Below are 25,471 nucleotides of genomic sequence, written 5' to 3' on the forward strand. Positions count from 1 at the left end.
ATTGATGTTCCCCAGAATAATCCTCAAATATGCCCGTCTTCCAATGTTGAAGGCAACTTTACTCCCCTGATCGTCCAGAGCATCGTTATTTAACTTCATAAATAGTTTGAACATAGCTAAAGGAAAGGAGGGTATTACTCGTCCCCCTTCCCAATGTTGAAGACAGATATGAACCAGTGATTGTGAGAATTTACCAATCGTTAGTTTTCAAGCGATTGAAGGAAAGAGACGTCAGAAATCAAAGTACAAACCTTAAGACAGACCAAACCTTAGCCTTATGTGGGATATTTGCAAAGCAATCTCTGCTGCTGAGTTTTCACCGAACTTTGTGTCAAGAAGTTCGGGAAAATTATTCTATGCCAGATGGATAACTACTGCCAAACAGGGTCGTAGCTTGTGGGGGCAGGGGGCAACTACCCCCACTGAAGCTCATAGCCGTTCTAGGGGGGCCCATTTTACGACAATTTTTTTACTCCAGAAGATACGAACGTGAAATTATAAATGAAGTATCAAACAGGTTCACTACATTAGATCTTCATAAACAAAACATCACACAAAAGATACATAAAACAAAAATGCGTCGTGAGTCCATTTCAGTAAAAATATCTGTTAGGGGCCCTAGAAATAATATTTATTCATATGGATTTGAAATTTGTCAATATTGTGCTCTTAGTGTTATGTATGGAACGGGTCCAGAGGCGTAACAAACGCCCCTGCAGACTTTGCCGTGCCGGAGGGCATACAGGCTCCGGGGAGGCCATAAAGTGTAAGAGAAAGATGGAAAGAGGGGGCCCAAGAATTAGAAAAACAACTTTTCTAGGGACCCAAATACGCGTATTAATGCTTCCCCTCCTAGAAAAAATTTAAGAAACAGCGCTGCTACAAACAGAGTGCTTAGAGTGTACATAAGCACTACTAACCCATCTTTGTATTTGAAGTAGCTAATTTCGTTCGTCATGAAAGTATTTGCTCCGATGTGGTTTTACGTTAAATGTAATCCTGCTATCAAGGATGCTCCTGTGAACTTATATCGTACTACAGTTTTTTCACGGTACTTAAACAATGAACTGAAGCTCATTGGAGCCAGGAAATTCATCTTAATGGTTTCTTCGAGCATCCGGAGAATTTACTGGTATCTATGCTCGCCGGTGATCGAAAGCATATTCGAAAACTAACTATGCGTAGAATCCTTGACACAAGGTCGAGAATCTCAAACCAAACACCTCATGTACGTAAGTTTAGTATTCCAGCAGTACACTTTAGTGCTCAGGATTACACTTACCTAACCAACTGGAAAGAACGCGAGGTAACCCAGCCACCCCTCACGTGCCATTTGTTCGAGGGGGATCTACAGAAATATATAACGGAAGGTTCATCTGTCCTCCTGTCTGTTTTCCATTTACCATGTCATACCCAAGCAATCGAGAAAGCGTTAAAATTGTTACCGAAGCTTCGTCTGAAGTGTGTAACCTTCGTGTGAAGGATGTTTTAGCTCGAGATGGATTTTTCACAGTAATACTTTTGGATAGGTCAATTATGCCAACATTAAAAACAAATTCTGAATATAAACCAAAGAGGTAAAGAGATAATTTCTAAAGGTAGGGCGGATGGGCGGAACTCTACATGCAGCTACCTCCTCGTGGTGAGTTCTGGGAACCAGCAAAGAGCTACATACCAAAAATAAATTCAATGCAAAATTGTTAAAAGTTATATAATGTATCTTAATATTAAATGCTCAATGTGTTTTTAAATATTTGTGTGAAACCTCATTTCAAAACTTGTTGCAGGAACGAAAACAAACAAAAAATATTTTTAAAATCATCGAAATTATACTAGTCACGCACAAGGCTTGACGTCTAGAAGATATTGTCGGACAGTGCTTGAAAATTGTCAGTGTCTTCAATGAATTTTGAGATTTACCGTATACATTCCAGAATTTTAAGGTTGCTGCAGGCAATAAGATAAAGCACGAAAATTATTTTAATACCACGAGTGTTATGGTAGTAAACACAAATCTTTCTTAAACTAGTGTGAAGTGATTTGGCGGATTTCAAAACTTTTATATTTTAAGTGAAATTTCGAAATTTACCGTAAAAACTGCAAAATTTCAGGCCCTTGCGAGGAATGAAGATGCAAATTATTTTAAAAATCATGAACAGTGTAGTTAATCTAGTCACTATGCAACTTTTGACGTCTTATTTCATTGGACAGCTTTAATTTTTTAAAAATATTTTCATAAATATCAAATTTTGATAAAGAAAATTGCAAAATGTTAAGGCCTTTGCGGGGAATGAAGATGAAGTTAAAAATTATGAAAAGAATCACGAATATTATACTAGTCAATACACAACTTTTGGCACCTAGTGCTATTTTGTTGGAGAACTTTTGATAGTCGACCCCCCCATTTCACTCTACCCTAATAAACATACTACAAACACCAAGACTATTGTAATGCTTGTCTCTAACGGTCATTAGAACATTTAACTCAGGAGATAGATTGTATCACGGCATTACGTAACTGTGAAAACTTTTTTTCTCATTGCGTTTAGATATTTTAATTAGTGCTGTTAATATGTTTTTAAAATTATTATCCTTATTATTATTTGGTTATTGTGACTAAAATTGCCCCCATATTACTCGATAGCGCAAATAGAGACATCTGAACTGAACTTCTGAACTGAAGGGAAAATCTGATTGTCAGTAGGACCTTACAAGAAGGGAGAAAACGGAAGAAAGCACACAGAGTAGCGGAAGGATAGGCAAAAAGGAAAGGCGCTTTTATTGAATGAGCTTGTCGTCTGATGGGATCACGTATGAACTTTACGTCAATTGGTTAATTTCTAATTAATTAAGTTTTTTTTTTAAAAAAAAGAACGAAGTAAAAACACAAGGTCGTAGGCGTTCCTTTCGGCGGAAGTCCAGAAGACAGAAAGTTGTATTTCCATAATGCATCAGATAACGAAAACAGTTCCGGGAATGACGCATGGGTTGCGGATCTGTGAGAAAAACAGGAAACTGAGTCTGAATAAAAACTACTATGCGGAATAACAGCTGCGGCTCAGCTGTTGAGGAAGTTTTGGGCTAGTGTGATCACTGAGAGCATCTTAGTGTTAAACAGTCGATTAGCTAACCGAAGCACAGGTGAAAGTGAGCCTGGACTAAGCTAGTCGAGCGGTAGTTTCCAAGAATTACCTAGAACATCACGATGATGTGGGATGGTCAGCTTTGGTAACATTGGCTTGGAAAGCCGATGATATGGATTAGATGAGCCCCCTCTGAGTGACACTCCGTATAGTACTGCACCTACTGAGATGGAAGCAGGAAGCGGCAACTGTGATTTCCTCGCTGCAGTATTGAAGTTCGAAATCTAGTGAAAGTTAGAAGCATTATTGTGATTCTACCACTAACTGAAATTAAATTTCCAGTTCGCTTAATTAAAGTTCCATTTGGAGACAACATAAATGTTTTTTTATTATATATCAAAACGCTCTCTTAATAATAATATATTTTCTTATATGACGAATGGAAAGAGAACAACGCATTCCATCCTGAGACATCTTAATCAATATTCCGGTTTTACATTTATATTTGTTCTTCATCTATCGATTTATCATATATGTTTCAGTAATTAGAGAAGGAAGTCGCGCAGTTTGGTACCAATATTGCAGCCCTTCAACAGCAACTTACCTTAATAAAAATAATAGTCCAGCTGATACTCTCACTCTGATCATAATCAATGGCTGGTTCCGATCTCGTTCTGGGAAAAGGAAGGGAACCCTAATTGTCATAGCTGCGTCCTCATACCATTCTAGGTCTCAGTATCGGGAGACAAAACGGGGAAAAATGCAAGGAAACTCATAGTCTCATATGGCCGGACGTACCAAAATTGCTGCCCTTTATACAGTAATCGACTTACTCGGTTAACTATCACCGGCGTAGGTGAGGCTTCGGCTATCCTCCGAAATGGGCGCCTAACATGTGCCACTGATCTGCGAGTGTAAGTGCCACATCGTCACGCCCTCATTGACGTAGGTTGTGAAAACTGTCTTTCCTACGGGCGGTGATAAAGCTTTGCTTACGGGAAATTGGGTCGTGCTCTTGCGGTTGGGAGGTAAGGTTACATGCTACCGAAACGTATGAAAGTAGGGGTAACGATGTGCCGAGGGGGCTGACTCACACCCTATCGGAAGGATGATGTAACTTAACTCTCAAAGAGTGCTTGTGTCCTCTTGTGCCCTTGTGTTCTTGTGTCAGTGTGTGCTCTTGTGTCCTTGATGGAATGTTTGTATTATATTCGTATATTGCCTCAAGACTAAGGAAGGCAGTGAAGCCAATTCTTCGTCTCTGATTTTAGTTACTTCTTACTGGGTGCAAGATCCACGACCCTGTAGGGGAGTCACAGTTTTCATATTGCCATTATCTTTAAAGGTAGACAGTGTACATCAGTCTTGGTTCTGGTGATGTACAGCGTATCTCATCTGTAAACAGAAGAAATTTCACAATGCTTAAACTGTACTACCGATGGAGAGTGTGGCGGTTCTCCGAAATGGCCATCTACACTTAGTATTGGTATTGAAAGGCAACTTAACTGCGTAAATGGTATCTAAACACGTAAAAAGTAGACAGTCCTATATTGTTTGAACGACACTGACTGAGGTTATTGTAACTCTCAAATGAGCATGTCTCTTCTCACAGATCTAAATTATTCATTGAATCTGATAATAAACGATGTATATCTAGCGTAATTAGTTAGAGAAAGTTTAGTATTGCTGGAACGATCCTAATAGAGGTGAATGTCGGTTGTCTGTCATGAGAGTTACAAACGATGACTTGGAAAGCTGAGTAAAGGCTTCCGATCCCAGCGCAAAGGAGAAATCTCTCGGGAATAAAAGACTGTATCAATCTGAAATGGTGACTTAGCACGAACCATTGCATCCGTGACGAAATACGGGAGTATCTTGATATCTACGCGAAACCTGACGCGAATGGCTGTTGCCATTGTATGACACAGATAGGCAGGGTCGGAATAAACAAGATCCCTCGAGCATGCCTGGGCCTTGCGGATTTGATTAGACTCTGCCAGACTGTACCTGATATTGCTCGTCCGCCGTATCTGCTTAGTCTGGAAAACGTTTACTCGCTAGCAAGTCTGCCAGTTTATCATTAGTATTCTTCAAGAACTTTGGTCTGGCCGCGCAGTGTGCGTATCCTACTCCTCTGCTTTAGGGGGTAACGAGCTACTAATTTCAAAGATCCACATCAGTAAAATACCGGAATCATGTATTTAGAATAAGCTCTGATCGATCTCTTTTCCAATTCTTGTCTATCCTAACACCGATCTACGCTTAAGTGCTTAAAGATGAAAATTAAATTACAATGAATGAACATTGTAGTCTATTTAGAGAACTTCTTCAGATTGGATACTTCCCCATTACAGTATCTCATACGTCGTATTTTAATGTCAAAAATAGTGTGATAAACCAGTTTTGTGAATGGCAGAAATTAATCCATTATCCGGTACTTTTTCACCTAACTATAGAGTACCAAAATACAAATACCTGTGTATTTTACAACCTTACATTGTTTAAAGATACGCTATGGTAAGTTGTTACAAATAAAAATTTTCTTACCTATTTTATCTTATTGAATAAGAAGATGAACTTTTAATGTGACAGTTCAATATGTATCCTTCACACAGTCATCCTGTCTGTTCTGCAGGACTCCGTGTCTGTAAAATTAAACACCCACCCAACCACTGACTTATATAGATCTTGTTTTTAAACCGGCCTATCTGTCAATCTATACATCTACATTTACATCTATACCTCTATAAGCGTCTTTCACACGCCAACACCATCTGTTCATCATGACTTTCTAAACCAAACATAATCCACCTCTGCATGTGAATGACGTGTATATATACAACAAATACAGCGTTTGGGAGGTGATTCCCGATATCAAGATAAGAAAAGATATATACCAACGTAGGTATAGAAATGCTTGCTTTTGGCGCTATGGGAGTTTGTGCTCAAAGTTTATCAAGTATTACAACGTTATTTTCTGCACACGCAATGTTAAAATCCATATCAAGTCAAAAATCGTGGAATAAACTTCCATGTGTTCTCTGTAATATAACATACATCAATACTTTAATATTGGCCCATACATAAATAAAAAAGCTCGTGTACTATTCGAGGGGTCTAGGGGTCTCGGGTTCAAACCCTGCTCCCGCCAAGTGAACTTTGTGGTGGGTTTTCTCGGGGTTCTCCCGTTTCCTCCCACTTTCTTCATTCCACCATTTCAATCATTACTCATTATCACCGTCTCCTTTAGCTTAACCGGCATAACCGTGGGACGTAAAACTCAAAATTTCATTTCATTTCATTTACTATTCGTATGCTATAAGTGCTATTTTACGACTTATAATAATAGTGGTCATATTATTTACAATTATTCTAAAATTCGACTTACCCTTTTTTTCTGGTTCACGACGCATGTATCTGTACCAGAATCAAAATAGGAAGAAAAATCAAGTCTAAATATTTTGGGAAATTATTTTTGTAAACACCAAACAAAGAACAATTCTAAATAAAGTATAAGTATCTAATAAAGTATAAGTTAAACTGTATTTTTGTATTCATATTTATTTGATGTGACTCTATGTGCAATAGTGAGTGTTGTTCATTGTATCAAAGCTTGTTCGAAGAATTCTGTCAATATTATAATTTGAGATCATTGAATTGAAAAAAATACTATTTATTCACCAAGACGCTTTCATTCTCCCAAATGTATTAATAATTTAGATATGTAGTAAAATATTGTGGAATGCTCGGAAATATAGCCGTTTCGCTCTGTGGAAGGAGAGATTAAAATAAAACTAGACACGAATCATGTTCATTGCCTTTTTCATTCTCTCTAAATTCCACTTTTGTCTAGTAAAAGTAATTTGAACGGCACTATTCAAATCTCCAAAACGTTATATCTCGCTTTGCTTTGATTTTGAAGAATCTTCCAACCAAACTAATGTTTCAGTTTACAACACTGCCCAAGATTTACTAATCAGCAAATAATATGAGATAAGTTATACCGCTTAGGAAAACCTTGTTCAACTCCTCACTTTCAAACTGTTTAATTCAATGGATTTTCTTTCCTAATTTCAGTTCAAAACTTGCTTTTGTACCTTATTAATTACAATTCAGGTGTCTAACGTGCCATACTTGTGCTAAATCAGCAAAATTTACAAACTGTTGGTGCAGCAAGTGCAGGTTCTCTTTTCCCCTATAGGCGGCGCTAGGCACTAATCAAGACAAAGGTGCCCTGTTGCATCAGAATTGGTTACTGCTCATATGATGACTATTCCAGAAGATGATGAGCATCTGCACAGTATAGTTCATAATAGGGTAGCCTTGAGGTAGAGTGTAACAATATAAACTGAATGAATAGTAGTGAGAGCAGAGTAAAGAGAACAGCAGCATTGTAGGTACTTCGGGCGTGGTCTTGAAAGGTTTGCTGGGAAAGTGGATGATTGGTTTGAAGTCACTGCGTAATATATTTTGTACGGAGTATTTGTACATGATACAAGATGTGTGGAAATGTAAGTCAATTATAGAGATCTTGAGTGAAACTAGGTATTTGATACATAAAGCTGTGCGTAAGGCATGACGTTCCAGGATTCACAATTTCTCATTGTAAAGTTTGCAGCCCATAACTAAGCTGTAAAACCGTATGTGAGGACAGGGCGGAGAAAAATTTTGTATATGTTGAGAATTGTATTAAATCCCTAGGTGGTTTCACAAGACTATTCACCAGATTGGGACAAGAAAGAGTACGCCTCCTTGTTGATATGTTTCAGATGTGCTGTCTAGGTTAGATGGTGATCGAAACCTAGACCAAGGTATTTGGAACTACAAGTAGGTTGTAATGGTACAGTTCGCAGCAAAAAACCGGCAACATGAGCGTGTAAGTTTACTGTGAAACTACGTAGTGTTTTGCTCCAAAATAAGTGTGCGAGGTCTCTCCTGGCGTGATTCGTGCCACTTAGACGTTGTGTTAATTCCCTGCGCTATTACGAGTAGTTTCACAATAAACTTACATGCTCATGTTGCAGGGTTCTTTTTCTAGGGACTGCACATCTTGCACTGTGAGGTTCAGGAGTGCTCGGCTGTGGTGTATAAGGGAAAATGTTTTGAAGGAAGAAATGCAATAAATTGTGTTTTATCTGGATTTATTTTAGTCTTCAATAGTACTACTCAACAAACTCGTTGGTTGCATCCTCAAGAGCCAGATTGAGTTGATGAATGGTTTAACCCATCGCAAAAAATGGTTGTGTCAAGGGGCATACTGAAAGAATTTAGCAGTACGTGAAGCAACAGGAAAGTCGGAAACGAATAGAATATATAGAAGGGCAATGAAGGAAATCCTTGGAACACCAAAGTGAAGGAAAATGGAAAATGAAAAACTGGAGTTCATACAGATCTAAGTCAGTCCACAAGTGGGAAATTTAAAAATGAATCTAGATAAACAATAGTCAAGGTGACTGAGTTTATACATGACATCCAGATGCCAGACCTTGTGTAACGCTTTTCCGAGATCAAAAGGGACCAGCAGAATGCATTATTTGTGTTAAAGTGACTATAGATGGATTTAGAAAGGCAAAATAGTTGGTCATTAATGCTGAAAGAAATTTGGAAATCATTTTTCTCGAGTGGAATTATTTGTGAAGTGCCAGATAAATGAAGACGTTTGACAATGATGTGTTGCGGTATTTTACTAAATGTTACCGTTAGTTGAATAGGACAGCATAAGCTAAAAGAAGGAAAATTTTTGTGAAGTTTGAGAAACATAAGGATTTTTGAAGTTTTCCAGTCAGGAGGTAAGTCAGTTAAAGAACAAAGGTATGGATTAGACAAAACGGGTACTGTGTTACGTCTATTTGCTACGACTGAGGTGATGTTAGACATCGAGATGGGTGGCACTGTTCATCTCAGCAACCCCAAAAACTATGGATTGGACACTAATACCAGTCATTTTCGATCATTTTTTATATCTCACCCCCTTCCCCCTCCCAAAAGTTTCAGCGTTGAATTTGGATTTAAACTGCATCGGAAATGTCACTGTTCATCTGAGCGCCCTGAAAACTGTGGATTCACACTAATATCGATTATTTTGCATCATTTTTATATATTTCCCCCTTCTCCAACTTGTGGGGATAAATTTGGATTTAAACGGCATCGAAAGTGTCACTGTTCACCTTAGCAACCCCGAAAACTATGGATTCGACACTGTTATCGACTATTTTCAATCATTTTTATATATTTTCCCTTCCTCCTCCCCTAAGTTGCGGGCCTGAATTTGGGATGTGAATGAAAACACACATAAAGGAAATGAGTGATGACTATTAATTTTCAAGAATATTTACAAAAGTTTTATTTTTGAATGCTCCTTTTTTAAGTATTCACAATATTAAAATTTCTCAACTTACATTTTTCACGCGTTGGAGAGAAAAGCAAAACGGTTCCATTACTAGCAAAACTAGCTTAATACAAAAAATTTTGTTATTTTCCCAATTTTTCCTGAAAAAAACCGGAAAAACTTTTTTTACCAACAGGTTCAAAATTTCCGGAAATTTTACAACACTAGTTGTGACTGGGTAGCTGTTAAGCTTAGATAGCATACATTTTGCCTGAATATATTGGATAGATGTTGGCGTGGAAAAATGCTTTTGCCGCGGATGGAATTTGTTGCACTGATAAGAAAGTTTGGTCAAATTGACCAAAAAATAGGTGCTTGTTACCAAATCGTTTGGTCAATATAGCGCCAACCAAACGCTTGGTCACCAGCACGAAATCATTTGGTGAAGATTTGTTTGGTTGCAGGAACCTATTATTTGGTTACCAGTACCAAATATGCATTTGGTAATTTTGACCAAATAATGACTAAACAAGTAGGATTTGGTTGGGAATACCAAATATTTGGTTAAAATGAACGAAATTTGGTTCTTGGAACAAAATAATTTGGTTGTAAATACTAAACCCGTATTTAGTGAATTTGACCAAACCATTTGGTATCAATTAACAAATTCTGTTCCTATAGGTACTAAACTGAAAATAATACGAGGGTTATCACAAAATTCATGCGAATTTGTTTCTAACGAAAATGGTAACAAAGCAAGAAATTCTTAAACATGCAAATGGAAAGTTAGTACATATGTTTGGGATTATTTGTGTATTTAACAGTGTGTGTGTTGCCTTTAGCTGGCAACAGTGTTCAAGTTTTGCTTAACGCTTTTCTATTGTTGTGTTAACAGTGTGTGAGTGTGGAGGCAGCAAGAACATGCAGTTTTGGTGGACCATATATCATGGTCGAACATCATACAATATAGCACAAACAGTAAGCCATCGAATTACAATCATTTACAACTAAAGACCTTGTGAACATGTTTATTCTTGTGTATTATTTTTGTGTGCAAACTGAAGTTGTAATCATTAAATACAGTGAATTTATATTGGGTTGCATTCATGTGGTGTACGAATCAAGCCTTACAGTCCACTAGTATGAACATCGTTTTTACCATAGCTATTGTACTTTAGTGAAAAAAACAAATATATACATTCATATTGTACATTTGGTCCTATCCGGGCCACATGAGTGCAAAGATTTCTGAGAAATGTTCTGTGCTATTGTGAAGAGAAATGTGTCTATATGTGGTGCTATCACGTTACGTTGGACAATAATCACGTTTTTTTTTTTTTTTTTTGTAGGCGGACAGCTGTTGTACCAGGACGAGGCTTCTGGAGTATATCTTCATACTTCGGCGTAGCGTTTAATCATGAGTGAAGCACACCAGCGTCTTTTAAGGCAAAGATCTGCATACAGAGGCCAGTTAACTAGAATAAACACTTTTGTTCAGGCCTTTGATCCAAATGAAGGCAATATAGAAGAAATACGTGCACGCTTAAAACATCTAAATAACGTCTGGTCAAAGTTGCAGGAGGTGCAAGATACTATTGAAATTGATCAAATCGAACCCGAAGCGGAAGCAGTAAACGCTCGTGCAGAAATTGAAAATGTGTATTTTTCTTTAGAGGCTCAAATGCAAGCACTTGTTTTAAAGCATGGAAATAAAGAATCAGCTGTTAATAATAACTCTAGCAGTAGCGCACAAATTAAATTACCGGTCATACAGTTGCCTGCATTTGACGGGAACTGTAAACATTGGTTATCATATAAGGACACTTTTATATCTCTTATTCAAGAGAATAAAGACATTTCCACAGTACAGAAGTTTCAGTACCTCCGAACTTCTCTTAAGGGCGAAGCGTTAAACCTAATTGAAAATTTACCAATTACCGAAACAAATTATTCAGTAGCATGGCAATTACTCGTTGACAGGTATTCAAATAAAAAGCTAATTGCTTCTTCTTACATTCACGAAATACTACAAATCAAGCCAGTGTATAAAGAAAATGTAAGTGAACTTCGCGCTTTTATAAATACAGCTACTAGCAATATAAATGCGCTACAAGCACTTAAGCCAAACGTAAACCTCACAGACGTAATTTTGACCCAACACTTTGTATCAAAATTAGATGTAACTACTAGAAAGTCATGGGAGCTTCAAAATACGAATTCTAATTTTCCTGCTTTATCAGAATTCTTTTCGTTTCTCGAGAAACGTTGTCAGGTGCTTGAGAACATGAGAACTAGTATTGATGGTGTGAAGCAGGGTAGTAGCGTACAAAACAAGCGAGTAAAAGGTATTCAGTCATCAAAGACTTATTTATCAACATTTTCAAATGCATGTGAATTTTGTAATAGCCAGCATCCCTTATATTCTTGTTCGTCTTTTGTGAATGCGGCACACAGCCAAAAATTAGAGTGCATTCGTAAAAATAAATTATGCATGAATTGTTTGAAAAGTAATCATTTTTTGAAGAATTGTAAATCGAGAGGTTGTAAAAAGTGTTCCCAAAAGCACAATACATTATTGCATGTAGACGTAACAAAGGGTAAATCAGTGCGGTTTCCAAGTGTAAGCAGTGCCGCAGGGCAAGAGTGTAGTAACAACTCAGATTCCAGTGAAAATTTAGGGCAAGTGTCATATTGTGCATTAAGGGCTAGGCCTAACGCAAGAGTGTTGTTATCTACTGCAATAGTAAAAGTAAGGGATAACAAGGGAAATTTGGTTCCTTGTCGCGCGCTTCAAGACAGTGCTAGTCAGACCAATTTCATAACAGAGAATTTGGTGCAACAATTGAACATCAAACGGTATAGACAGTATACTCCAATTCAAGGTTCCGGTATAAATCAAGCAGTATCTAATACAAAGTACTCTGTAGATATTTGTGTCCATTCATGTGTTAACACGTTTTCATTGAATATAAGTTCTTCAGTTCTCCCTCACTTTACAAGTAAACTACCGGAAGAAACAATTAATTATGACGATTGGAACATTCCCAAGGACACTGTTCTAGCAGATCCTACTTTTAATACGCCTGGAGACAGATATTCTTTTAGGTGCGGAAGTATTCTACATAATTATGAAGTCAGGACACAAAACACGGCCAGGTGATTTTCCAGTGCTTCAGGAGACAGAATTGGGATGGATCGTGGCAGGACGCATTCCTCATAAACGTGACCCCCATATTCCATTAACAACATGTTTTGTGAAGACAAACATAGATCTACAGCAACAACTACAAAAATTCTGGGAACTAGAAGAAATTACTGTTACACCTAGATCAAGCGAAGAGCTTGCATGTGAGCGACATTTCGTTCAGAATACAAGAGATCATACAGGGCGTTTCATTGTACGATTGCCTTTGTTCGAAGACCGTACAGTTTTAGGCGATTCTTATCAGCAAGCATTGGTTGATTAAAGCAATTGGAAAGAAGATTCGATCAACATCTGGACTTTGAAGCTAAATATACGGAATTCATGCAAGAATATGAAGATCTTGGTCACATGGAAAGGATAGATGAGCGTAAAAAGGAGGACGTAAGCGTTGCATACTATTTGCCACATCATGCAGTTTTTAAGCCCACAAGCTCTACAACGAAGCTCTGTGTGGTGTTTGATGCTTCAGCAAAATCTGACAGCGGAAAAAGCCTCAACGACATTCTCTTGGTCCTACAATACAGCAAGATTTGTTTTCAATCATTTTGCGCTTCAGAACTCATTCGGTAGTATTCACTGCAGATATCGCTAAGATGTATCGCATGGTCAATGTTCATCCAGAAGACACGCCATTACAACGTATATTGTGGAGAAGATCTAGAAATGATCCGATTCAAGTTTTTGAGTTGAAAACACTAACGTATGGTACGGTATGTGCTTCATTTGTGGCCACAAGATGCCTACAACAATTAACAGACGAAGAAGAACATAATTACCCTGTAGCAGCAGAAATATTACGTCGAGATTTATATATTGATGATGTTTGTAGTGGCATGAGCAACATACAGACCTCTCGAGGTCCAGAAGCAATTGATAGAGTTACTGGGAAAGGGAGGTTTTACACTTAGGAAATGGAGTTCGAATGATCCAAGGTTATTGGAATCCATCTCGCCAGAGCTTCGAGAAGTGCAGCGTCCAATCCAGTTCCACGAAGGCCAAGGCGTCATGGCATTAGGATTGTAATGGCATCCAGACAAGGATATATTTCTCGTTGAAAGCAAGACGTCAACAATGAAGGTTCAAGAGTGCATTACTAAACGCCAGATTGCTTTAATCATCGCCTCTATATTCGATCCATTAGGAGTAATTTCACCAGTTGTCATTTCATACAAAATATTTTTGCAAGAATTGTGGCGGCAAAAGGTTCAATGGGACGACAGTATACCAATGGAATTAGCAAAGAAATGGACTCAATTATACAAGCAGCTTCCATTAATCAATCAGATTAAATTCGACAGATATGTACTCGTTCAAGGAAACATAGCGGAGATTCAGATCCATGGTTTATCAGATGCTTCTCAAATAGCATATGGAGCTTGTATTTATATGCGATCGATCAATCAACAAGGAGAAATATCAGTTAATTTATTATGTGCTAAATAACGTGTGGCCCCAGTCAAGAAAATCACTCTCCCACGTCTGGAGTTATGCGCAGCAGTTGTTTTGGCAAAATTAGTTCACAAGATTTTGCCAATTTTAAAATTGAATATAAGTAGCGTCCATTTATGGACCGACTCCCAAATCGTGTTGGCATGGGTAGCTTCTCCGTGCAACAAATGGAAACCCTTCGTGGCCAACAGAGTAGCTCAAATTCAAGACTTAACTTACGTTAGCTGTTGGAAACATGTAACTTCTTCAGACAACCCTGGAGACTTGATTTCAAGAGGAATAGATGCAGCTTCCATAAAGGAATATTCATTATGGTGGCACGGTCCACAATGGCTTTCTAGTTTAGAATCTAATTGGTCAGTGACAAGTAAGGTGCAACCAGATCAAGTTCCAGAGAATAAGGGAACCATAACATTGACAGTCACTTTAGACAATTGGTGCAATTGAACCATAACAAGATTCTCAAAATTGTCAAGGTTAGTTAGGACAAGAGCATATTGTAGACGTTTTGTTCATAACATCAGACAGAAGCAAAACAAACTAACAGAAGGTCTTTCAGTACAAGAACTCCACACAGCGCTCCATGTTTGCACCAAATGGACACAAGAAATTGGATTTCACAGCGAATTACAGCATCTTCGTGATTAAAGCATTGTTCCGCCAAGAAGTAAATTGAAGAATTTACATCCATTTTTAGATAGTGAAGGCATGATCCGAGTTGGAGAAAGATTGGAGAATAGTCAACTTCCGTTTGACGCCAAACATCAAATAGTTCTGCCTTCAAATCAACACTTAACAAAACTTATAGTTGAAACAGAACACTTAAGATTACTTCATGCTGGACCCGAATTATTAATGTCATCACTACGCCAGAAATATTGGATCATCAGGTGCAAACAGGTAGTAAAACAAGTGATCCATCATTGCTTCACGTGTTTCAAGTTAAAGGCCAGTGGTTCAAAACAACTTATGGGACAGTTGCCAGCAGCTCGTGTGCAGCAAGCCAGACCATTCCTAAACGTAGGCGTGGACTACGCTGGAGCGTTTTACATAAAATCAGGAGCAGTTAGAAATAGATCTGTACGTAAGGCATACGTTGTGTTATTTGTTTGTTTATCCACCAAGGCAATACATCTGGAATTGGTAACAGACCTTAGAGCGCAGTCATTCATAGCAGCTTTACGCAGATTCATAGCCAGACGAGGAAGATGTCTCAATATATACAGCGACAATGGTACAAATTTCGTTGGAGCCAACAACGAATTGAAAGAATTGTATCAGCTGTTTTCATCAGATCCTTTTAGTTCTCAAGTTCATGATTTTACATCGACCGAAGGAGACATGTTAAATTTAGTGTCTGTGAACGAAGTTATTCAGGAACTCCGCAATTCGTAATCTGAGCTGAAAATAATCTTAAATTTTTAAAATTATTAGTTCTTTAGTGGTTCAGCAGTGTTTATCATTTTCAGTGAAACTGTCGTGTTCATTCCACAGTCAAAAGTTATTATTAGTTGTTTAGTGTTACAATTTTCAGTAAGCTGTCCTGTTCATTCCATAGTAAAAGTTATTGGCTATTAATTGTTTAGTGTTTCAGCTACTATACAGTGTGTCTCAAAAGTCCCATGACATACGGTAACTCTTTTATTATCAGTGTTACAACAAAATGTAGGAGGGGAAACCGTCTCTAAATATGATGTTTTCAATCTAAAGTCAAAGAATTTTTCAAATCGGACAAGCCGTTTGGGCTGTACGCTCTATATGCGCCCAATTCTACATGAAAATGCAACGTTATCATTTACCTGGACCCACAACACAAATGAATGAAGTTACTGTCTGCTAAAAACATTATATTTGTAGACGGATTCTCCTCTTACATTTTGTTGTAACTCTGTTAATAACAGAGTTATCCATGTCAGAGGACCTTTCAGACACCACGTGTGGCAATACAATAATAATCATAAAATATTCTCTTGATGTTTATGTTTCTGGAAATCTTGTGCTTGCTTTGACACCAAATTTCCAATGACCAATGATAAATCATAGCTTGCAAAAACTATCAAGTAGCAACGAATTTACAACTGCATAACGCGATGGCTCATCGCAGATGTTCATTGTACGCAGTGACGCAACCAGGATTTTATTTCGGGAGGGGCCAAGAATATCCAGTACAGTAGTCTGCAAACGACGTGCTGCACAACTTGACATAGACAAAATTGAAAGTTACAATTCTACTCATTACAAGCAATTTACTTATCATTACCGGGAATTTACTCATCCTTATAATTACCGGGAAAAAACAGGAATGTCCAATGAGGTATGTTTCAAGGAAACAACACTCAGCATTTTCTATTATTTCGTTTTGAAAATGTGAGTTTAGTACTTTTCTTTTTTTAAGACACATTATATGTCTATTGATACTAACATAATCTTTTGAATTAAACAGAACAATTCATAGAAAATGATATCATTAACCCAGAATTATAATTCTTTTCCCCTTTTTTCTACAATTCTGTTACGATTCAAAAACCTGTAAACTTAAGAAAGTGGAATTATCCTATACGCACTACGGATCCATCAAAATCTTTTTTCTGACATCTTTCATCATAAATCTGTCGTAATTTCTGAACAACAAATACAAGAAGTCCACCTATATATCCAATTCCAATGATGTAGAAACACGGTTGTATTTTGTACAATGAAATAGATTCGACACCAGTTCCACAAGGATTTTCACATTTGCGGTTATCCTTAGATTGTTGCACAACTTTCTGTACCCATTTCTCGATTAACCCAGCCTGTTTCATTCTTCCAATAAGAGTATTGAAACGATGAAGAAATGGTGAACCTTTTGCTAAAGCAATAGCGTGAGGTCGGATATCTGTTTTTTCATTCATCATGTGAATGCCCGGATGACAACTTAAGCATTTATGAGCCTTGTTTGCATAATAATCTAAAGTATTATCTAAAGATGAAACTGACATATTTCTGTATTTTATTAAGTTCGCTATTGTCTTTTCAAAGTTAACATCTATAACATATATTTCATGAAGTGTCCATAGCAATCTATTCGAGTTATCATTTAATATCGTCTTAAAAACTCTACTGCCTCCGATTTCCAGTTGAGAATCTACAAGTTCTTGAAAAGTGTTGATATCAGAATATCGTTTAGGGATAGTTAAAATGCTCACAATACCTCCTTGGTATAATGACCCAAAGATTAGGCTAAAGTAAACCTACACAAAGAATGCTATCCTTATTGCGCTAATCTTTGGCTGAGTTACTGACACTTGCCAAAGAATTGACCATACATAACAAAACACTGTACATAATCCATTCTGAATATGAGCTTCAGCAAAGTCAGACGTTTGAAATATTATTAGTAAAACAAGAATCACACAAAAAGAACTAATAATACAGTACCACACTTCGGCTTCATAGAATAATACCAAAGCTACCCACGTTGGTAGTACTTTCGCTTTAGGCACTAAAATTGCATATCTTATAAAAAAATACAACCTATGAAATCAATTGCTTTATATCTTTCAAGAATTGATGACAAAGTCACACCTGCCATGTCCGCTTCCTTTCTCACAAGATTTCCCATCATGTACAACCAAGTACCATTCTCTGCTTTATATCCAATTTTGAGAGGTACGTGGTTTATAATACTTTTAGCTTCATAGTTCATATACTTTTCAGTGCTTCAAACACGGTCACAATGAAACCTTCTACTGTGTAGTTATCAGTATGACCAAGTTTTATGGATGAGAAAATTGGAAGGGCGTTTCCTTCCATATGAGTCATAGTCAAGACATACTTGTTAAGATCATTTATTTTCTTTCTTGAGAAAGCTTCTTGAATTATCGAAATATTTCCTGATAATTGTTCTGATGTTATGTTGCCCTTATATGTCGAGTTCAAGAAAGGGTTGTATGACCACACAAAAACAACTGGTTTAGATGCATTGTTACAAGATGAATTCTTAAACATTAGCACCCAACATAAAAAATTTGTGCCTTCCAAAATCCTAACAATAGAGAACTAATATCTACTTTAGTATGTCCAATCACTGATACATAAATAACAAGGAAATTAGCTCGGTTATTCCAATAATACTTGCTAGCAGCATCTTCTAATAAATACGTGAGAACCTGCTCACTTTCCGTGACTAGAAATATAACGTCATTGTCACCAATTATTGGATTTTTTATTGAAACGCCTGAAGAGGATGTACTATTACTATTTAAATGAACTGTTAGGAATTACATTTTTAGTCATGATGTTATAAGCGAGAAGTTCAGTATGAAGTTCATTGAGATTATATAGGAAAGCAACAGTACTAGCGTCAGGGAATACCTTTGGAATCAAACGCAAAACCGAATGTGCCAGGTGAAGCTCATATGACTGATAAGTTGTAATAACAGTGTTTTTCATAACGTTTGCTGTTTTTCTGGGAAGGAAGTACAACAACAGAAAAAGAACAAGGATTTTGTTATTCTTTTGAAATTCCATCCTGGATATTGTTTGGTTTCCATCTACGTTGTTGCATCTACTTTATTTAGCCATTTCTATATTTAACCTGAAACATATGAAATGTTATGAAACATTTTTAAGTTAATTATTCTTCTAAAACATTATAAAGCCGCTGTACAATCAAGCTAATAAACATAGAATATCTTTTATTTTGCTTTAATGTCCACAAGTTCACCGATTTGGGTACTTAGTTTGGTAGAGAATTACATTGTTCTTACACTAAGAATCAATTAAATTTACTTCTTTCGAAGATATAGGCAAAATAAGAGGTATGTAACACAATCTCATTAATGAGTAATAACAACTTTATTCTTTTAAGTATGTTGTAATAAATTTATTAATTTTTCTGCTTGTAATATACCTAGGTATTAAATGACAAATCTTCCATAAGCTTTGTGAAATAGCTTAGACTTGTAATTTTAGACGATACATATATACCATAAACTATCGAAACTATTGTAATATCTCCAACAATCATTAGAATATTTAACTCAGGGGATGAATACTATCTTGTATTACAACATTACTTAACTACGAAAACTTTTTTGACTCCTTGCCTTTGGATATTTTTATTACTACTGTTAAATTGGTTGTTTCAACTATTATTACCATTATTATTATATAGTTTTTGTGATTAAAATAATTACTATTTTTTTGTCAATACATTATTATAAATTCCGGCTGAAATTGGCACAATGATTCCGACTGAGACGCCATACGAGATGTGGTTGTGCTACTTAAGAGCTTATCTAAATCACATGAAACTCCATTGGGAATAGAATTTGGTCCTCCCTCATCGCCGGTGCTTATTTTAGCCATGTAACTACATGAGAACTCTTGAGAGTATTTGAAATTTTATTATGAAAGGTATAAAATGCTTTTTGTAATATACGTGTCAGTTTGATGAAAATTTTTCATAATGAAAGTATACTCAATTATTGCATATTTTTTCCCAGGTTACTGTGGAAAGCCTCAGTAATCTATCATGATGTCAGTCCGCTAACTTTCTCTCCGTCATATTTTTTCTGTGAATTTTCTTTATCCTGGGATGGGGATTTGTTCATCTAGATTTGAAACTAGGATGGAGGAACGAACTCTTACTTAGGTAGGCATCCGTTATTCTATTATACAGGTGAATATGGAAAGTCAGAATATGAAATTTGAAGTGCGCTCTATGATATTCCTGAGTAACAGTTTGAAAGATTTAATATCAAAAAGCATGAAAATTGTTTGCGAGTTTAACAGTGTAGCCACTGAGGGGAAAAAGTAATTGACAAAGAAACCAAGAATACAGAATTAACTCAGTGTATATATAAAGTGTTCGCCATAATGATTAATCTAGGATACGTATAATGCGGTTTTGAAATGCGTTAAGTACGAAAGGACACATAATTGAGTTGTGTCTTTACTGAGCTCTTCTTTTGCAAATAGCTCTTGAGTATTCTGTCTCACATTTATGATCATTTTGAATTATAAATACTAATGTTCAATAGAGACAGTTTATTACAGACTACCGTGAGCTATCTCTCAGAACTTACCGGTCTTCACGTTCGTCAGCCTTGCTATCGTGTTTGTTAAAGCATTAAATCTCAATTACTTTGCTAGAAATACAAATATATGCAGTATGGCGATTCATAAAGTGCGTAGTGCATTCATTTCGTTTTGGTTTATTAGTATTTTCTGATTTTCTAATAGTAGTTTTTCTCTCCAAAATTGGAAAACCTGCAGCATACTTTTCTGGGAGCATACAGATGCAGAGCTATCTAAAAAAAAATAAAAAAAACTAGAAGTTTCTCTTAGTCAATCTACTGTATTGTGGGATTAACTCTGTCAGTTAATCCGACGACATATTGCAGTAAATTCCAATTTATGATTGGGATAAAGTCCGATGTTCTTGTCGAACGTGATATATTATTATTAGATTAGTGTTAAATGGCGATCCCAAGTATTTTCATCTTTATAAAGCATTGTGAAAAAAATATGCATCACATTCACCAGATGGAACCGTGTACTCAACACTTAGAAAGTGAAATTATCCCTTCATAAAGGTGTTTTTCAGATCTATTGGAATAGATTTTTATGTAAAATTTGTAGCGCTAATTTCCCGGTTTACTAATTTTTGAAATAATAGAAAGTGGATTCAACAGATCCTGTATGCCAAGAACTCGAATTTTTAAATCGGTTTTAGCAGCAAATACAGTAGATTAGCAAATAATCATATTTGAATGAAAATGGTAAAATAATAAAATTAAAGTGATAAAAGCATCTATCTAGTTTAAAAATGAATGATGATGGGGCACATGGAAGCAGAAAGAGGAGGAGGAGAAGGGAGATTCAACCTTGGAAGGTGAGTCATCTTCTATGATAACATCAGGTAACTGCATTTCCGGGAAAACAAACACGAAAACACATACAAACACATGCTAATCGTTCGTATCTCGCACGGTAAGACAAGACGATTTGAGAGATGTTTGTAGTCGTTTTACATCCTGAGACATTTTAATCAATATTCCGGATTTACATTTATATTTGTTCTTCATCTATTGATTTATCATATATGTTTTAGTAATTAGAGTAGAAGGTCGCGCAGTTTGGTACCAATATTACAGCCCTTCAACAGCAACTTACCTTAATAAAAATAATAGTCCAGCAGATACTGTCATTCTGATCATAATCAATGGCTGGTTCCAATCTCGTCCCTGACTTTCATAGCTGGGTCCGCATAGCATTCTAGGTCTCAGTATCGGGAGACAAAACGGGGAAAATTCAAGGAAACTCATAGTCTCCTATGGCCGGACGTTCCAAAACTGCTGCCCTTTATACAGTAATCGACTTACTTGGTTAACAATCACCGGCGGAGGTGAGGCTTCAGCTATCGTATGAAATGGGCGTTTAACCTTTGTCATTGGTCTGTGAGTGTAAGTGCCACATCGTCACGCCCTCATTGAGGTAGATTGTGAAAACTGTCTCTCCTTCGGGCGGTGCTGAGGCTTTGCATAATTCGGTACTTTTTCACCTAACTATAGAGTTCCAAAATACAAATACCTGTGCATTTTACAACCTTAGATTGTTTAAAGATAGGCTATGGTAGGTTGTTACAAATACAAAATTTCTTACGTATTTTGTCTTATTGAATAAGAAGGTGAACTTTTAATGTGACTATTCAATATGTATCTTTCACACACTCGCCTTGTCTGTTCTGCAGGACTAAGTGTCTGTAAAAATAAACACCCACCGAACCACTGACTTATATAGATTTTGTTTTGAAACTAGATTTTGTTTTGTTTCTGTTAATCTGTACATCTACATTTATATCTATACCTCTATAAGCGCCTTTCATGTCTGTTCTGCATGACTTTCTAAACAAAACACAATCCACCTTTGCATGTGAATGACGCGTATATATACATATATGTATGTATGTATAGATAGATAAATAGGCGAATTTCAGAACAACAAATACAGCGTTTGGGAAGTGATTCTCGATATCAAGATAAGAAAAGGTATATACGAACTTAGAGAAATGGTTGCCTTTGGCGCTATGGGAGTTTATACTCAAAGTTTATCAAGTATTGCAGCGTTATTTTCTGCACATGCAATGTTGAAATGGATTTTGGAATTTTATCAAAAATAAAACAAGGCATTTGACTAATGGCCCCCTTATGTATAATGGTGAAAGTCTACAGTGTAACAGGGATATTGCGGAGGCTTTTGCACATTATTTTAAGTCTGTTTACAATCATGAACCTGTGAGTTATAACACTGATGCTCTAATGTCACACGAACCTAGCAGTATATTACTCGATATTTTCCAAATCACTGAAATAACAATATCAAAAATACAACATGCCATTAAAAGGTTGAAATCTAGAACAGCGTGTGGCCCTGATGGTATCCCACCTTACATAATAAAGGGAACTATTGATATCATAAAACATCCTATATATATACTATTAAACATGTCCGTAAGATATAATGTTTTTCCAGACCGATGGAAAGAAAGCTTGATATGTCCTATTCCAAAAGCTAGCAATGCTAAAAATATAGAAAGCTTTAGACCAATTGCAATTCTATCCCCATTTGCAAAAATTTATGAATATATAATATACAATCGTTTACTTAATCATGTTAGATCCAGTATCTCTGTATACCAACACGGATTTCTCAAGAATAGATCCACTTCAACTAATTTGACAATTATAACAAACTTTATAGCTTCAGAACTAGACAAAGGAGGGCAGGTGGATGTAATCTATACAGACTTTCAGAAAGCGTTCGATTTAGTTAACCACGACATTTTGCTTGAAAAACTAGCTCTTATGAATCTTTCTAAGCAAGCATTAGTACTTTTCGCATCATACTTACGTGATCGTAAACAATCTGTAGTTTACAAAGGTCATATCTCCAACAATTTTAATGCTACATCGGGAGTACCGCAAGGATCAAACCTTGGACCTTTATTATTCCTCATCACTATCAATGACATAACTAAGCACATCAAGAAATCACATACTTTACTCTTTGCAGATGACTTAAAATTATATGCTCAAATTAAATCACTTGAAGACTGTAAAAACCTCCAGGAAGACTTGGAAAATGTAAAACACTGGTGCCACGTGAATAAATTTAGCCTAAACATCACTAAATGTAAAGCTATTACATTTACTAGAAAAGGAAAATACATAAATTATGATTATACTATTGACAGTTTAAATCTTTGTAGGCCGGAAACTGTTAAAGGGCTTGGTGTTACCTTCGACCCAAAACTGACTTTCGCAAATCACATTGAAACTATTGCAAAAAATGCTTATAAGAGTCTTGGATTTGTTTGTCGTGTAAGTAGAGACTTCCGTAGCCACATGACAATTTTAAAACTATATTATTCGTATATCAGATCCCAACTGGAATACGCTTCTGTTATTTGGACTCCTCATAATGGAAAATATATCCAGATGATTGAAAGAGTGCAGTGTAAGTTTTTGAGATTACTAATGTATAAAAAAACTGGAATGTACCCAGCATACATATCATACCCAGAACTAACAAACAATTTCAATATACCGACATTAGAGCATCGTAGGTATGTTAATGATTTAGTTTTCTTACATAAAATAATAAATAATAAAATTAATTGCATAGAACTAAGTTCTAATATATTTCTGCATGTTCCGACGTCTAGAACGAGGTTAAGCAATAGTAGTACCATGTACTGTAAGAAAGCACGCACTGACATCCTGTATAAATCCCCTCTATGGAGAATGAGCTCTCACTACAATAATATTGAAGAAAAGTGTGAAATTATAGACATATTCAGTATGTCAGAAAAAATGTTTAGGAACACAATTTGTAGTATGATGAGCTGAGTTAATTAATGAAACAATAAAAATTTCTGTATGTTTTTCTTCTGTACTGTAAACAAACACTGTAAATGGGCAGGACGCCTGTTGTGTTGTTGTTACAATAAATATAGATGGATTTAGAAAGGCAAAATAGTTGGTCATTAATGCTGAAAGAAATTTGGAAATCAGTTTTCTCGAAGGGAATTATTTGTGAAGTGCCAGATAAATGAAAACGTTTGACAATGATGTGTTCCGGTATTTTACTAAATGTTAGCGTTAGTTGAATAGGGCAGCATAAGGTAAAAGAATGAATAGTTTTGTGAAGTTTGAGAAACAAGGATTTTTGAAGTTTTCCAGTCAAGAGGTAAGTCAGTTAAAGAACAAAGGTATGGATGAGACAAAACAGGTACTGTGTTACGTCTATTTGCTACGACCGAGGTGATGTCAGAAATCGAGATCGGTGCAGTAAGATGATTCTATTCCGTTAGAATGTGATGAACATTAGGCTGTAGATAAGGAGAATCTAGATCGAGTTCGTCGACTCGATGAGAATGATGTGCAGATTCAGGTGCGAGAGGTGTAAAGAGGCCCTTGGGGTACTCGGCAAGCTCATTGCCCTTGTCTATATCAGTAAACTGAGGAGTATTGCTGTTGATAAGATTATACACTGTGCGAGTATTTTGACTTCTGAGTTGCCTGAATCGTTTCCAATACTGAGTGGAATATGAAAGAGAGCTGAGACAATTTCACGTTTTGACCTAGGATCGCAACTTGTAAGATTTAAGACAATTGTGAAACGCAACAAATGATCAAGAGAGTCAGAATTACCAGTTGCAAGAAAATTCCTATAAAACTGTCGGGACCGTTTTATCAGTGGTAAGTATTGAAGAGGTAAAGAGGGTCTAAAATTCGAAGGGATTTCAAGGATGCATATGTCTGTGGCGTTATGAGTAACAATGACAAGAGAATCAAGAACCTGAGATAGTTATGATTCTGTGGTAGACAGTTCAATTTGCTTTATCGTAGCGGTAGATAGTAGGTGAATGGAACTCTGAGAATTAGTGATTACACGAGTTTGAATGACTAGTTTGATTGGAGCATGATCGATACCAATGAGATGAAAAAGTTAGCAGAGCTACGATGTGACATTTTGCTCGAAACAATAACTATATCTGGAACAGTCTGACTCGTGGAGCGAATCGGTTGTGATAATGACAGGGTCACTGCATTATTATGACTGACGATGTAATTGAGGAAACGGTCCTATTGCGTAACTGTCCGGCTATGTAAATTCACATCTGTCATGATTATGTAGATACGGAATTTATGGAGATATATTGAAAGAAACTCAACGGAATTTCGTGCCCAGGACGGACGTAAATGGTTCTTACCATCACATACAGTACCTGATAGTATAATGACGTGAAAGGATGTTCAGTAAGATTTGGAGAGCTGAAGATGACTCCGAAACAAAATAGAGATGCAAAACCTAATCGCTACTCCCCGGTAAGCTTCTCTAGCAGGTATAGTGCTA

The 25,471-nt window shown here is 36.5% G+C and overlaps 2 protein-coding genes across 2 annotated transcripts; both read left to right on the forward strand.

Annotated features, from left to right (window-relative positions):
• The first annotated feature begins 13,687 nt into the window (after nucleotides 1-13,687).
• On the forward strand, nucleotides 13,688-14,059 carry LOC145679541 (uncharacterized). Its single transcript, XM_081750118.1, has one exon. The coding sequence runs from the start codon at nucleotides 13,688-13,690 to the stop codon at nucleotides 14,057-14,059; it is 372 nt and encodes a 123-aa protein (XP_081606244.1).
• A 714-nt stretch (nucleotides 14,060-14,773) lies between these two features.
• On the forward strand, nucleotides 14,774-15,460 carry LOC145679542 (uncharacterized). Its single transcript, XM_081750119.1, has one exon. It carries the CDS (start codon nucleotides 14,774-14,776, stop codon nucleotides 15,458-15,460), a length of 687 nt encoding a protein of 228 aa, XP_081606245.1.
• Nucleotides 15,461-25,471: the final 10,011 nt, after the last annotated feature.

This window comes from Thermobia domestica, chromosome 2 (genome assembly GCF_964235325.1).
Source record: "Thermobia domestica chromosome 2, izTheDome1.hap1.1, whole genome shotgun sequence".
In the NCBI taxonomy this organism is placed as follows: domain Eukaryota; kingdom Metazoa; phylum Arthropoda; class Insecta; order Zygentoma; family Lepismatidae; genus Thermobia; species Thermobia domestica.

Excerpts from the sequence above, each read along its gene's own strand:
- LOC145679541 (XM_081750118.1), top strand. The coding sequence starts at position 13,688 with ATGAAGGTTCAAGAGTGCATTACTAAACGCCAGATTGCTTTAATCATC.
- LOC145679542 (XM_081750119.1), top strand. The coding sequence starts at position 14,774 with ATGATCCGAGTTGGAGAAAGATTGGAGAATAGTCAACTTCCGTTTGAC.